At 42.2% G+C, this 15,080-nt stretch overlaps 1 protein-coding gene across 7 annotated transcripts in view; it reads right to left on the bottom strand.

The window, feature by feature from the left end:
• FNDC3A (fibronectin type III domain containing 3A) overlaps window positions 1-15,080 on the bottom strand; it is a 105,306-nt gene that overhangs the window by 33,403 nt on the left and 56,823 nt on the right. For 6 of the 7 annotated variants that reach the window (XM_064175796.1, XM_064175804.1, XM_064175817.1 and 3 more), the window contains 2 exons: window positions 4,274-4,350; window positions 825-1,062 (listed from right to left, as the gene is read on the bottom strand). In XM_064175796.1, the coding sequence (XP_064031866.1) occupies window positions 825-1,062; window positions 4,274-4,350 (315 nt within the window). Of the gene's footprint in view, window positions 1-824; window positions 1,063-4,273; window positions 4,351-9,575; window positions 9,654-15,080 lie in introns of those variants that run through there. The other variant, XM_064175834.1, reaches the window with a different exon arrangement.

Here is a 15,080-nt window from a genome sequence, read left to right as displayed (position 1 = left end):
GAATGATGAGAATCTTTGCATCTACAGCAGCATGACAAAGTTGTGTTTAGTCTCCTTTGCAAGAGGTTCTAGCTTCTTCCTCTGAAAACTGCAACTTGGTATTGCTTTCTGGAAGTCTTTCAAGGTCATAACCTGCCTTACAGCAGAAGTTTATCTAAAGAAAAGCAAGTCTACCAGACATGTAAATATTAATCTAACAAGCCAAATGCCCAAGTTAGCTCACAGAGACTTTGCCACTAAACTATATTAAAGGCAGGTACCAACAGCACTACCAAAGAGAGCTTGAACTGCAGTATTAAATTAATTTACTGGCACCTGATTATTCAAGTTGGATTTTAATATGGGCATTAGACTAAATGTTTCATGAAAAGTAGCTTTTTTTGCCCCATAGTCAATACTAGGAACTAGGCACTCCTGTTTCATGCTCTAAACAGTGTGTTTGCAACATGTGAGATCTCAGAACAATGGTCAAGTATGGATTTAAATGCTCAGTATCAAGGGAAGGTATTAGCAGAAGCCGAATCACTACAAACACTTCCTGCAGTGCTTTCTTGGGCAAACCTGTATTTGATACACATAAGAAATAATCAATAAACTCTATGTTTAATGGATCACTGACTAGACAAGTCAAATTAACTCCAGAGAACTTCTGGAATAATAAGCTTCAGTGAAAACAACATCAGTATTCTCATCAAACCGGTGTGTGTCACTCCCATTGAAGCTGTAAGTCTTGCTTGATAAAGCCCATCAATACAACAGATGTTGGAAACAAGTGTAGTAGTATTTCCTTTCACAGAGCATGCAGTATTTGATAAGCTACTTACCCAGATCCCCATACACTTGTGAGGTGTGATACTGTGGAATGTACTGTGTTGCCATATCACCAGCTCCGCTCACGGGTGAGTATATATGACGTGGTGGAGGGGGGATCATGGCTGGAAGCGGAAGGAAGCCTGGCAGCGGGGGATGTGGAGGTCTGTGTATCACTGTGTGACCACCAGGATGAAACTCTGGAGCCTGGGGAACCACCACGACCCTTCGAACACCATTGTCCTCAATAACCTGTGCACATTGAAAGAGGAATGACAGCTTGAAGAGCGTGTTTCTACAGATACTTACACAAAACCCAGCAATAAAAGCCTTGCACTCAAGAAAAGTAACAGGGAAAAACAAGGCCCAAAGCAAACACTCTTTCTATCTGTGCAGCTGTAGCTGTGTGGTAGGATATATTAGCAGCAGTCAACACCACTAGAACTGCTGTCTAATAACACTTTCTAAATGCTGAAATGTAGTTAATTATTGAAGTCCTTTTTGGTTACCAAACAATTGCAATTTGCCACGGTTCTAGGTACATATTCAGATTCTGTAGGAAGCAGCTTCCATTAAAAAAAATAGTTTAAAGAATCTACTTAGTTTGCAATTTGTTTTCTTAGGTCTGCTAATAGCCTAAGTAACTCAGAAACAGAAGCCAAGTTCATGGCAACAGAGACCTTATGTTTAACAGTGGAAAATGAAGAGCTTGAAAAGTCTGTAACTGTGCCTCTAAAGCAAACATCAGGTTAATGGCAGGCCTCTACCAGGCAACTATACAGATAAAACCCCTCCAAAACAGAGTATCATTTCAAGTATGTCATTATAAGTTTTTAAAAAGTAAATGAGACATCTATTATCCCAATTGTGCTAGCAAAACATGTGGTTCTGGCACAGGCCTGTTAGGTTGAGTGAGCCAACCAAACATCACCCGAAAACTCACTACAGACAGTGGGAATACAGGCAGCATCTTAGAGAGGATGAATGAAGATGTGATTTCTTTCAGTTTGACAACTGCATTTCCAAGAGGAAGGGAAGAGAAAATCAGCTTATGAATTGCTTTGCATTTACGTGATGTAAGAACAATGCACAGGCTTTATCCTGTAGTTATCCCCAGCTTCTAACAGAGGGCAGTAAGCAGTATCAGTGCCTCAAAGGGGCTGAAGCAAATAGAGGCAGAACAGAATTGAATGAAAATGAATAGATGAATGATGCTTATGTTGAAGTTGTTCTTCCAGGCTGATGCCTTTAGACATTTATCTGCTTTCCAATTTCTCTCAGAAATATCCCTGCAGTTGCTGCCATTTTCTAATGTACTATGCTTGCAGACACCAAGTAAGTTTCTTTGCTGGGACTGCATTGAGTCTGGGATAACTCTTACCTCAGTGTTTGACTTTCCTGTTTGCAAGCCTGCTATGAAATCATCTGGCTTGCAACTGAAACTTCAACCATAAACCATGATGACTAGTATATTTTGTCAACACTAAATACCTCAGAAACCTTATAAACTACAGGTTTTCTTGGACTGTGATACTTCTACTCAGATGAAAACAGCAGACATGACCTCATTCCACCTGTACTCTGTGCTGGATAGATGTGAGGCACCTTCAGACCGTAAGTCAGAGAGCTGTGTTAGCACAACACCTGCTTGCACTAACAAGCAAGACTCAGTTTGTCTACTGCAAGTTGTCCTCAAAGGATAGATAAATTGCTTTTATAAGTTCATTACTCAGACTGGCACAGGCTACGCAACTTTTTAAACATTAAGTACTTAACTGAAATTAAATACTGGGGAAACATGACAAAATTCAGAAGTTCACTTAGGACAAAAATTCTTTGACTTTAAAAAATTAATTCTAATAGGAATCAAAACATTTTACTATGACCTAAAGAGGAAGGGACTTTCATAACTATTAGTATTTTGTGTGTCTGTTTGGGAACTCAACTATGATGGATAGATGAATCAACTTACAATTTTCAACACATGCAAGGTAAAAACACAGAGTATTAATCTCCTTAACAGCCTCTTCTTTTACTAGAAGACAATTTTTTATGCTCTTCGGATTAGACTAACATCTGCTGACATTGTGGGGGTTTTGGTTGCATTTCACACATTGTAATCTCTTCTTAATGCACACCTTAGGATGCACAGCAAGTCAGTGGCTGACTGGTCACAAGAAAGCATCATGAGAAAGATTTACATTATGGAGAATTGTATTCATCTGCTCTAACTTCCAGGTCTGTCCTGCTAACCCCCAGACATGTTCTACAGTTGAGAGGAAGAAAGAGACACCATCTGGAAGGCCACACATCTCACTGTAACACAGGTTTCAAAAGCAGCCAAGAGGAATCATCCTTTCCACCTGCTGTAAAGGATGCCCAGGTTATACAGGTCACATTTAGTATACAAGCTGGGAATTGCCCAGCAGTGGGAAAACGAGAGCTTCATTTTAAGATAACCTGTGGAAAGATGTGTTATATGGTCATTTATCCCAAATGAACAGCCATGTTGTTTGGTACACACTTTCTAACTGATCTGGTTTACTCCTTACCTGCAGGGACCTTCCCATACACGAACTATTAACACACATAGTTACATTTCTGCCAAGAGAAAAAGACTGCTGTGCTAGTTTGAAGCAAGCTAGAATGTTTTGGTAACAGAACTAGATAACGGGCAGTGAAATGAAAACAACTGATGTCAACTTCTCTCACAGTCTCGCTGAGAGCTCTGGGAAGAAGAAAGACTTTTTCTCCATTTTGTTTTTCACTCTTGCTTTTGCCTTAGACCTGGTCACATCTCATTAACCCTGCTCCTACTAACCTTGCTCCCTAACCTCTTGGCTGCACCTCTCTTCTTCCTGAGAACTGGGGTAAGGTTGAGAGGGCCGGGGGGAGGTGTTGGGGTGGTTTGAGAGCCCCTCCTGGGGACCTAGGTTTCTGGGAGGGGAGTTGTGCTTTTGTATTGTTTATCCTTTGTATATTTCTGTATATAATTGTATATAACTGTATATATTGTAAATAGCTGCTTGTAAATTCTGCTAGCTGTAAATAAATTGCTTCATCTATATTCCCAGGGTCCGTCTGAGTTAGCTGGGGCAAATTCAAAAGTGTGGGGGGGTGGGGTAACCCCCAAACCATCACAACTGCTAACACAGAAATCATCACTAGTCCTGCGCAGGGAGCTACCTGGGTCATGACAGCATTTTATATACTAGTACATAAGGATGCTGAACTTAACATGGGGCTGTGACTCTCATGTAAGTAGCGAATATGTTAACTGAACACACACACACACACCATGAGAAGTCTCCCAGCAGAGAGCTACTACAGGACATCTCCACATATTTACTTGCTTGACTTCAGTGACTCTGAAATGTGACCCAAATGTATCACATTAATTGTTATGGTTTTCCTCCCATACTATACAAGACAAGAAATAAAACAAACAAATGAAGGGACATACCTGTGGGGCATATCCAGGAGGCACATAAATAGTAGGCACTGAACCATTTGGGGACATCATTGGAACCTGAGCAGGACCTAAATGGGTTAGAGAAATACTCAGTACAGCAGCACTTAATAATGTGAGAAAGTTGAAAGAACACACTGAACTGCTAAGTCTGTGAAAAATATACAAGATAACATCAATAAAGGAAGGTAAGAAACTGTACAGGCAGAATTACAGCAAAGGGCATTCTTAGGAACCTAAGACAAAACCTAAAGAAAAAAACAGAAATGAAACTAAAAAAAACAGCAAGCAGGTATTTCTCCCTTACTTGTCAGTAAGCTCACAGAAGATAGCAAGTGAAAACTTTTTACCAGGTGACAAGTCAAAAGAAGTGTCCCAAGATCAGAAGACAGTAGAAGAAACTTTGAAGCAAACAAGAAATATTTGGAACAAACTGCTGAAGCCACATAGCATTCAATCACGAGTTGCACAGAAAATTACTTACAAAACTACTGCTCCTGTACTGCAGTCTTATCATCTAAAGCAGTCTCAGTACCACAGGAATGGGAGGTGGCAAACAGGACACTAACTTAAAGTCTCAGAGGAAAGCCACTGTATTACATTATTACATTAAGGCAATTCCTACTACTGGGAAAAGTGGCACCACAATGATGCTTGCATCAAGCAAACCAGAAAGAATAGAGTTTGCAGCCACTTAGATAAGCATGGCACAATGGTATGGCACAAAGGGAATGTGGCATGGTGGCATTTCTAGGCTTGGAAAACCTGATACTTTCAAAGCGCACAGGGAGCCTGCCATGTAGTTGGCCTTTCAAACCGCTTTTGACACTATCTCTCCCTCCTGAAGAAGCAATGCTACCTTGGGTTAAAAAAGGGAAAATGTTCTTTAGTCAGTAACTAACTGGCTTGAAACAGGAAACAAAGAGAAGTGGACAGCTTTCCAAGAGCCTGGAGAGACCAAAGGAGTCCCACAGGGATGCAAAGAAGAACCTGTTCAATGTATTAACAAAACTTCTGGGAAGGGAAATGAACGGCAGGGTTACAAAACCCTGGTATGCCTTCAGAGCTGCAAAGGATGGCACCATGCTCAATGGCCAGACAAAAATGCAGAAGTGCTGGTATGTGCAAAGTGATGCACCTGGGCAAAAATCACAAGTATTTATTTACAGTTATAACCCATAAATTAGCTGTAAATAAACAGACTATGGACTTAATACAGGTATTCCTAAGAAAGTACTACATTATTACTGTGCAATGATATTAAACAATAATTACTAACAGAACAGAGAACCAGCAGAAAATATTATTACACTATGGTATAAACCTGTATCTCAACACTTTTTGTGTGCTGTATTTGTCTCCACTTTTCCAGAACACAGAGACCTAGAAAAGGACCAAGAGAAGCTGACAGTGGCTTTCGACCTGTTAATCTAAAAACGTCAGAGAGACCAGGATTCTTCCATCTGAGGATGGTCAAAATATGAAAAGGTAACAGCAGAGGAATAGCAAAACACCTGTTTAAAACAAAACCCCCACAAACACTAAACCAACACATCCACGTACAAACATAAAATCCCCCAACACACAAAAGCCCCCCAAATCAAACCAACACATTTACAAAGTGCCCAAAGTTGCCAAGATAGATCAATTATTTCTCACTGGCAAAAATCAGAGACATGAAATCACTTTTAAAGCAGCTAAAGGAATTTCTCATTAATACACAGCTAAACTGTGCAACTCCTTGCTCTAAGACTGTTGTGGAAATTAAATATTAAGTTCATAAGAAATTAAGCAAATCATAGAATGGTTTGGGTCAGAAGGGACCTCTAAAGATCATTTATCTACTCCAAAGGCCCTGCAATAAGCAGGAACATCCTCCACTAGATCATGCTGCCCAAAGCACTCCTGAACCTGACCTTGAATATCTCCAAGGATGGGACCTGAACTACCTTCCTGAGTAACATGTTCCAGAGTTCCATTAACCTTACAGTAAAGAGCATCCTCCCAACATCAAGACCTCAATGCACTCTTCTCTAGTGCAAAATCATTTCCCCTTGTCCTATTGCCACAGGCCTTTGTAAACAGTCCCTCTCCAGCCTTCTTGTAGGCGCCTTTCAGGTACAGGAAGGCTGCTATCAGGTCTCCCCAGAGTCTCCTCTTCTCCAGGCTGAACAACTCCAGCTCCCTTAAGACATACAAGGCATTAAGAGTTATAAAAATCCCATAAATACTACTTTTGGTTCAGGAAACTAGAAACAGAAGTAATTTCTGTGCATCTGCCCTATACTTAAATTCTCTTCCTTTTAGTATTTGATATTGGCCTCTATCAGAGGAAGCAAACTGGCACAGGCTTCAAGAGGGACTGCCTACAGACATCCTTACATCCTCGTGTTTAAAATACACAAGGCACCAACGGCTGAAGAAAAACAGAAAGACAGTGTAACCTGATTAGGTTTTGTAGCAAGCACATAAGGTTGGGATTCAGACACTCCAGGCTAAATTTCCAATGCAACTGTTAGTCAAGTTTCAGTAATACTTCTGAAAGTTCCACATTAATGTTTAATAAACTCAGCTAAGATCTGCAAATGTAAAGTACTAAGTAAAGGCAAAGTATGGTATGTAAGATTAGCATACCCCATTCTGCTAAGAATGAACTTGACAGAAACAGAAAGGTAATTATGTCTGAATGCCAAGGGGTGGGAAAAGGAACAATGCAGCCACTTTCTAACAGTAACATGTAATCCAACTTGATTACACATACCATAGACTTTTTAGGGCAAGATCCATAACCTGTGAAATGTATTCTCTAACATGAATCACATCTTTTTTTATGGCTGTTCACCCTCAACTGGAGAAAGAGATGAAGACTTTTTAAGAACAAGGCCTTAACTGAAAGATTAACTGAATGGTGTAACAGCAAAGAACACATGGACAAGAGTTACAGATTCAGAACTGAACCGTCTTTGGGTCTTTTTGCTCAGCTGAAGCTCAAAAGTGTTTCATCAGTGAAAGTTTGTCCTCTCCGTGAGGTGCTAAAAAGAAAGCAAAGTTGAAAGCAGTGAAAGAGAAGCTGCAGAAGTGCCTTAGAGCATTAGCTTAGACCAAACTCAAAAAAAGTCAACAGCAGTGGAAGCACATCTGGGGTAAGTTGCTGTTGCACCAAGTAACGGCTGAAATTGTTGCCTAAGAAGGTGAACTGTCCACAGCTTGTATCTTATATTGCTTACTTGTACATTTTCCATTATGACTACAACACACCAATACTTCTGTGGAGCTCGCAATTTAGAACTATGTAAGCTTACTGGAAGGTGAGAATTAAGACCTCAGTTATTTGGGCTCTTTACAGCAAACTCAACATTCTCAGAGGATGAGAGAACTCTAACACCAACAGCTCGTTTCTCCTTGAACTGGTGGGTACCTCTGTGTTTGGCTTTTTTTGTTTTGCTTCAAATGTCTAAAGAATATTGTTTAACAATCTTTGTTAAAGCTTACGTATTTAGTGCTTTAATCTCTCAAGCAAACAAGCAGTTATCTCCAATCCAGTACAAAGGTTGATTCGCAAAGCCATTTTCAGCAGACCATAATCGAGCAGTCACAAGAAAGAAATGTGGCCCTGGAAATACTGTAGTGTTAGAAATGGCCAAATTAGTAGTTTGATGACTTGGATCCCATTTCTAAGGCTTTAAATTTCCAGAGTTAATGAAAAAAAAAAAATATTTGAGATGTAAGCATGTTATGTAATTTACTTCTGATTATATTTCCAGGTGGGTGTGGAATGAAATCATACTGCAGAGGAACACTTGAGAAAACAGAACGTAACAACAGTTAGCAGACTACATGTATTTTAATGAACACTAAGTTTTTTACATAAAAACGATTGATTTCTTGAAGCAAAGCATATTACCACCTGCAAAAATGTACAAAAACACACAAAAAACAACCCACCCAAAACCAGTAATAGTAAAAAAACAATCAAAGCCAAAGCCAACTCCAAGCTTTCTTGTATTTAAAGATAAACTGTTTATATGCTATAAAAGCAGCTGTTGTTTTTTCCCTTTCAAAAACAACTAATGTGAAGAACTTGGCTCTACTTCAGCAAAATACACTGCGTTTTAGTACTGGCTAGGGTGGCACATGTTAAAGCCACCGTGTTTTACCACGAGGTCAGGCTGTGAAGTACCAGCAAACAGCTCAAGGCATTCACGGCAAGCAAATACTTAATTTTCTGTGCTGCACATAAATAGAATTAGCTTCATCCAAACCACTATCCTACAGATGTTGGTGACTGGACAGCTGTAAGAAAAGGTTTTCAATCTTCTACATGCTTTTAGGTACTCAAGTTCTCTTATATGAGAAGTGGGTGAGAAGTGCTGTGGAAGAGAAAGCAAACACAAAACTGTTTCATACTTTATTCTTGAAAAGTAACCCATCCGATACCGTGGAGGGCTACTTAACTGAACGGAACCCAGGAAAGAGATCTTTCACCGCATTTTGCTCTTCTAAAACTTGCTTTCGCTATTACGAAAGAAACCACTTGTAAAATCTTTCTGTATTCCTTTTGTCTTGAGTCTTGTGAAGTGCAAACCAAGGCGCCCATCGGCGATGGCACAGACCGTGGGGAACACGCTCTGCAAGAGGGAACCCAAAGCAGCCGAGGGCACACCTCCCCTCCCAGCCGCAGCAGGTGAAGCTCCCTAGCGTGCCCATCTGAGCGGGCTCAACAGCCTCCTTGTACTCATCGCGGCGACCAGGAACCTGCCCTAAAATCAACAGAGCTGCCTAATCGCCAGGGCCGTGACGGACTGATCTAAACATAGCAACTGCCGAGAATCGGCGGACACCGCCACCGCCTGCTCGGCAGGCACACGGCTTCTCTTCAGATCGATGAGCACAGCTCCATCTTAAGCTGCGCACACAAACCCCTGCCAAGGGTGCACACACCGATCGCCAGCCCAAGAGCAGCCTCTGGCCCGCCAGCCCGGGTGCATACTCTTCCGGGGCAGTACCGCCCACAGCCCCGCTCTTATAAAACCGGGGCTGGCCATGGCCTCCCGGCACCGAGCCTGCCTGCACGCCTGCGGGCCGCCACGCTGCCCTAGGCCCCACCACCCACCTCCCTCCGGAGCCAGCCTGCCCGCCCGCCCGTCCTCGAGAGAAGGGCTTGGCAGCGCTCGCATCCCCCTTGTCTTGTCCCCCAGCCGCCACTGCCGCACCGGCCGCAGGGGCTGCCCGCAGCGCCGCGCCCCGCTGCCGTGTGCCACCGCGGCGGCCGAGCCGGGCAGCCGGGAGACCTTACCGCTCATTTCGGGCTGGGCAGCGGCCGGGCCGGGGCCGGGGCCGGGGCGGCAGCTGGTCCCCGGCGCGCCGCGGCAGGCGGGGCGGTGGCGGCGGCGGGCGGGGCGGGTCGCTCAGGTGCACGGCTGCCCGCGCCGCTCCGCCCCGCGGCCCGCTCCGCGCCGCTCCGCCCTGCCCGGGCCGCGGCGGGCACCCAGGCCGGCAGGCAGCCGGCGCAAGCAGCGGCGCGGCCTAGGCTTCAAGGGACGGGCGCGGCGCTAGGCCCGGAGGCAGCACGCTCCCTGCCGAGGGTGGCTGCCTTAGCCATCCCCCAGGGCTGCTGCTCTGGCTCCTACTGTAGCTACTGACTGTCATTGGCTGGTGTGATACAAGTTCCTTAGGTAAAAGCTTTTACGTTAATTAGCATAATTAAGTTACAAAGGATTACTTCAGCCCAATCCTTCCATAGGATTTACCTTAACTGCAAATCAGTTTACACCTAAGCAGGGGTGTGCAGACACAGATCGGGCTGCAGACGACACACTTTCTGCCACTGTGTTGAGAAAACTGCAGTGACTTTGATACTAATCCGTGTGGATGCTGCGGCTCATGCACATTGCTATACTTAGCATTGGTCTCATGTGAACGGCGATGAATCACTGTTATCCCCAGGAGGAAATAGCATCCAGGATTTACTGCAGCACATTAGGTTAACTATGGCTTTATAACCGAACACCCACACTTTGACATCACACAGGCGATGATATGCATCACTGACGCAAGCACTGACAGGATCAAACACAAAAGGCCACAGCAGTTGAAACAATGGAGCGCACAGCTGACGTAGCAGCGCACCCCTCTCCCTCTGATGGGCTGCGGTAAATCAATAGCACCAGATGCCACCAGTAGTTGCACCACTCTGTCTTTGACATAATGGCTAAGGCTTCGAAGCTTTGTTTTGGGCTCCCAGCAGCTACAATTAACTAACTAGTAACAACAGCCATCGACAATTGGTCAGCATTGGTCTTGTAAGCCATGCGTGGAAAATACTGCCCAAGTTAGTACTTGAGGTTAACAGGCACTAAAAAATTGTTGCTAATTATCAGCAGCTTCACATTTATTAGGTGCAGTGTAATCAAAGCAAGTAATAACAAAAGAGGGAAGCAAACACAAAACTGACTGTTAGGCCTTAGCTGGAGAAGAAGCAGGAGAAGGAACTGTGAACACTGCCAAGAGCACAGGTGATCAGAAGACCTCAGTTTGCATGCTGTCAATTTAATGCATTCCTTATGCCCTCAATCCTGGGAAAACAATTCCTTCCCCCAGCCATCTGTCTGCTTTTGCCATCAAGGCTAGGGGATAGCAGCTGATGAAGCAGCAACTACAATTAAAATATATCAATTAGCTAAAAAATAAAGATACTAAAAAATATCAGTAGACCACAAGCTGGCAAATGCAAGGGAAAACTGAAGGCAAAACAGTCACATAGTTCCTTCAAAAAGCAAGGAAAATACATCAGTTTCATCCACAGAGATCCTGGAGTCATGGATTAAAGGTGGAAAGCTATGAAACCCAACTGCAGTCTTTCTAAAGATGAGATCCTAATAAGGTCCTGATGTTTCCCATGAAACCGTATATACATTGCCAGAAAAAACCCACCACAATGTGAAATCTCACAGGCGAAGCACAGAGATGACAGGTTCCTATGGCACTTCATCATTAACACAGCTATCAGGTTGCTTTTCTAATAACCTCACATACTTTCAAAGGAAAAAGGTGGCAATGGTTTCTGTGTTCAAATGTTAAGGGTACTTTCATTTCACCTGTTTCTTAACAATGATAATTGTGCATTTTTTTAATGAAAAGAAAGACTGCAAGCCCTTTTAATGGCATACACTTCACAACACGAAATTACACCTGGGGTCTCGCAGATGGACAATTTTAGTCTTTTGAGGTACTCCAACAATGAAGTTTTCCTACGTTCTTTCTGAAGCAACTGTATGCCGCAGTAATCAGCTCCATCCTACTTCATTAAAACAAGCACTGATGAGTCAAAGATGTGGAAAACCAACACAGACCTTGTACTGTGCAGCCCAGATTGTTAAATGACTTTGTTTTGTTTGCTGTTTTAGGTTTAGATGTTGGGTGATTACTTAGTAACTGTGGAAGAGTTATGTAAAAAAACTGTTCTCTCTCCCCCATAGTCTTCCAATTTAAATATCAGGTAAGCCATAAATCACAGCATTTCAGAGGGAATCAAATGTGAAGTATCATTCTTAACACAAGTTTTGATGTTCTTACTTTCAGCAGGAAAAAATAATTACACTTGTTCTAATCTAAGTGCATCACATATTTGCCTACCTTTTTTTCCTCAAGGAGAGCTAAATTTCCTAGCACTTATGCTAAGAAGTATTGATCTGCAAGCTTTTCAGACTAATATTTGTGCATAGTGCTTAATTGTATTCCACTTGATTCACAACATTTAGGATGAACTAAAATTTAGTCTAGCAACTGTTACTACTAGAACCTGTGCAGTGCCAAGTGATAAGAGAGTTAAGCACTACTACTGATAGTTGGTTAGGTTAAGAGGTGAATAGCACAAGCAAGTCTCAACAGTTGGCAGTTTTTGGCATCAAGAGACAGTGGCTTCTCAAAAGAGCATGTTGATTCAGAGAAGACAGATCTTGGAAGGAGTAACTTCAGCCTCCCTCTCTTCCCTGCCTAGTGGTGCCAACAATGAAATTATGTAGCATAATTACTTGTAAAGGCCTTTTCAGCATCCTTTTACATAACATATTAATTAATGAGTTTTGTGTGCATACTTAACCCCCTCCTTTGTGCAGATTTCTGAATACCCCCCCCAAGTTATGTGTATATATTATCTATTGATAGGTATTTATATATTACATATACACCTATTGATTACTACTTGAATATGCTTATTAAATATTACTTATGAGCATGATGCATTAAGAAAATCAATAGCATACACATAAATGCTGTAACCATTTTATCAGATTCTAGGGAAAGGCATTTTAAAAACCATGGATGGAAATACAGAGTAGACTGTGGATACAGTAAAATTCTCTTTCTGCAGACTGTGACTGAATTTTACAAGACACAGTGTCAGAGACTCAAGCAGGAAATTAATACCAGAAAAGGCTGCCAAGAGAAAATGCTATGCCCAACTCTTAATTTTTACTACTATTCAAGATAGGCACCTCCAAAGATGTACTAGTCTGGAATCTACTAATAACAGGTACTTCCACTTGAAAACCTCTCAGTTGTTTAGGCTTCAAGTGAATTATATAAACAAATATAATGCAGATTCAGATGATCTATTTAAAGTAAAATGAAAGCAGAACAAAAATTATGATAAGGAGTTGAAGTTCTAATATTGAAGTCCTTCTAATAGCTAAAATAAATACCACATGCACTTTTTTTTTTAAAAAGGGACTAATTTGGAAGTGGTTGTTCCTAACTGAGAGACATAAAACTTGAGTTAGAAGGATGTGGTGTCTCAGCCTTCCAAGAATCTCATAATCCAGGATTCAGCAGAGAAAGGGAAAATCAGGTAAAACTAGAATGACGTTTGCTCCACGATTAGAGTTTTAAGGTGCAATAAACAAGGCTCAACCTTGTTCTTAGTAAAAGGTTAATAATAACCACTGATTAAAAAAAAACACCTTCATACCCAACAGCTGTGTACCACTGAAATCTTCATGTCTCAGACGTAATTCTTGCATTAGGTAAGTGAGTTTGGTGTTACAAAAGACCTTTTCATCTCATAAGAACAATACAAAGAAATGGAAAGAGAGCTCAGTTCTACAGGACTTCCTTTCTTCACACTTGCATACAGCTTTTTTCATGCCTACATCACAGGTTTGTCACTTGAGTCCACCAAAGACTCTGCCAACACACGTATGTTCAGATGTAGGTTTCCACAGGATGAAATAAATGTTGCAGTAACATTTTATTAAGCAGTTTTGTTTCAAATCATGAGTGAAAAAAAATCCTGGAGTTTAGAAGGTGACATTTGGCAATGCAAAATCCTTCTGTCGTGACACACACTGCAGGGAACAAGCCCCAAGCAAACTACACAATCATCACACAGCAAAAAATGAGACGTAAGACCAACTGAAAACATCTGATGTTACACACGTTACACTTTGCAGCACCTAAAGCAAGTGCTTGGCTCCAGCAGGGTGATTCATTGGTTGCCCCTGGAGGACAATTCTGTGCTTCTGCACATTTATCAGGAAATCATCTTGTACCAACTGACACCAATCATTAAGCACAGACGGTGTGTCCTCAAGTAGATATCTGGTTCAGGCCTGCTCTAGTCACTCTTCTGTCCACTCCTCTGCAGATCAAGTTTCCCAAGAGTAGATTCCTACTGTCAGAAATAGAACTTGCTCCTGTCTAAGACAGTGCTATGAACAGTAGACCTTGGTCACCTCTGCTGAAGATTGGTCACTAGAAACTGGAATGCAACACATTAAGCTCCTGTCCATACTAGACACACTTAACTGCTTTAACTCAAGGGCTTCTACACAGAAAATACAGAGACAGCCTTTAAAATGGGAACCAGAACCTCACCTCAGTCCTAGCAGAATCCCCATGACATCAACAGAAAAAGGCAGATGGCATTCTTGGGTAGTGTCCCCTCTGGAATCTTAACTTCTGAGCTGAAGGTTTCCATCTCCAAAGATGACATGGAGAAAAGCCTCAACTCAGCAGACCTCATTGCCTGGGGACTCTGCTAGAATCTGGGAGCTACAGGTTCAGATTCTGTGGTACTTTTAGAGCCAAAAGCCTCAGGTCCCCCTGAATCTGGGGGAGTACTTTAACCAATTTCCTGCTGCTGCTATTGTTTGCAGTTGAGGATGAATTCAATATACTCTGGGTAAACAAACACTCTTTCCTTTTGGAGACAAAGAAAGGCCTGGTTTTCCACTGCCTCAGTGTGGTCTGGGCTGTGGCATGCCTTTGATATCTGGCTTCCGGCTGTCCCCCTGGAGCCTCATGCTTGTACAATTTCAGGAATGTAGGGAATTCTGTGGTCAAAATGGGACAAGTAACGGATGCAATGTGCTTGCTGGGATTAGGTCATGATTCAGTGAGTGACCTGGGCTATGCCTAAGACTTCAGCAGCTAAAAGCTTAAGTCAGAAGTAAAGTGGAATGCAAGCCCTCTGAACACGAGCCCTTGCCATTACAGGTCACGACACAGGTACACTTTTCTCTGTCTTTCCACCAATAACAAGACAAGCCTACAAATAGAGTTACAACAGGGGATGCTCTGAAGACAGTGAAAATAATTTCTGACTGAAAAGCTACTGACCTTGAAAACTTCTCATAACATTGCAGCTCAAACGATATAGTTAAACATTTGATTAAGACTTGTGATTCTGCTAATGGCTTTAGGTCAACACACAAAAAGCTTAGCAGAAATTTGGTTGCACATTAACCAACCCAAAAGCAGGGTGCACATAAAAAGAACTGATGTTCTTGGTCAGGCTTAGCAC

The sequence above is a fragment of the Pogoniulus pusillus genome, chromosome 3, assembly GCF_015220805.1.
Source record: "Pogoniulus pusillus isolate bPogPus1 chromosome 3, bPogPus1.pri, whole genome shotgun sequence".
In the NCBI taxonomy this organism is placed as follows: Eukaryota; Metazoa; Chordata; class Aves; order Piciformes; family Lybiidae; genus Pogoniulus; species Pogoniulus pusillus.
This window is presented reverse-complemented; position numbering and strand designations above follow the sequence as displayed.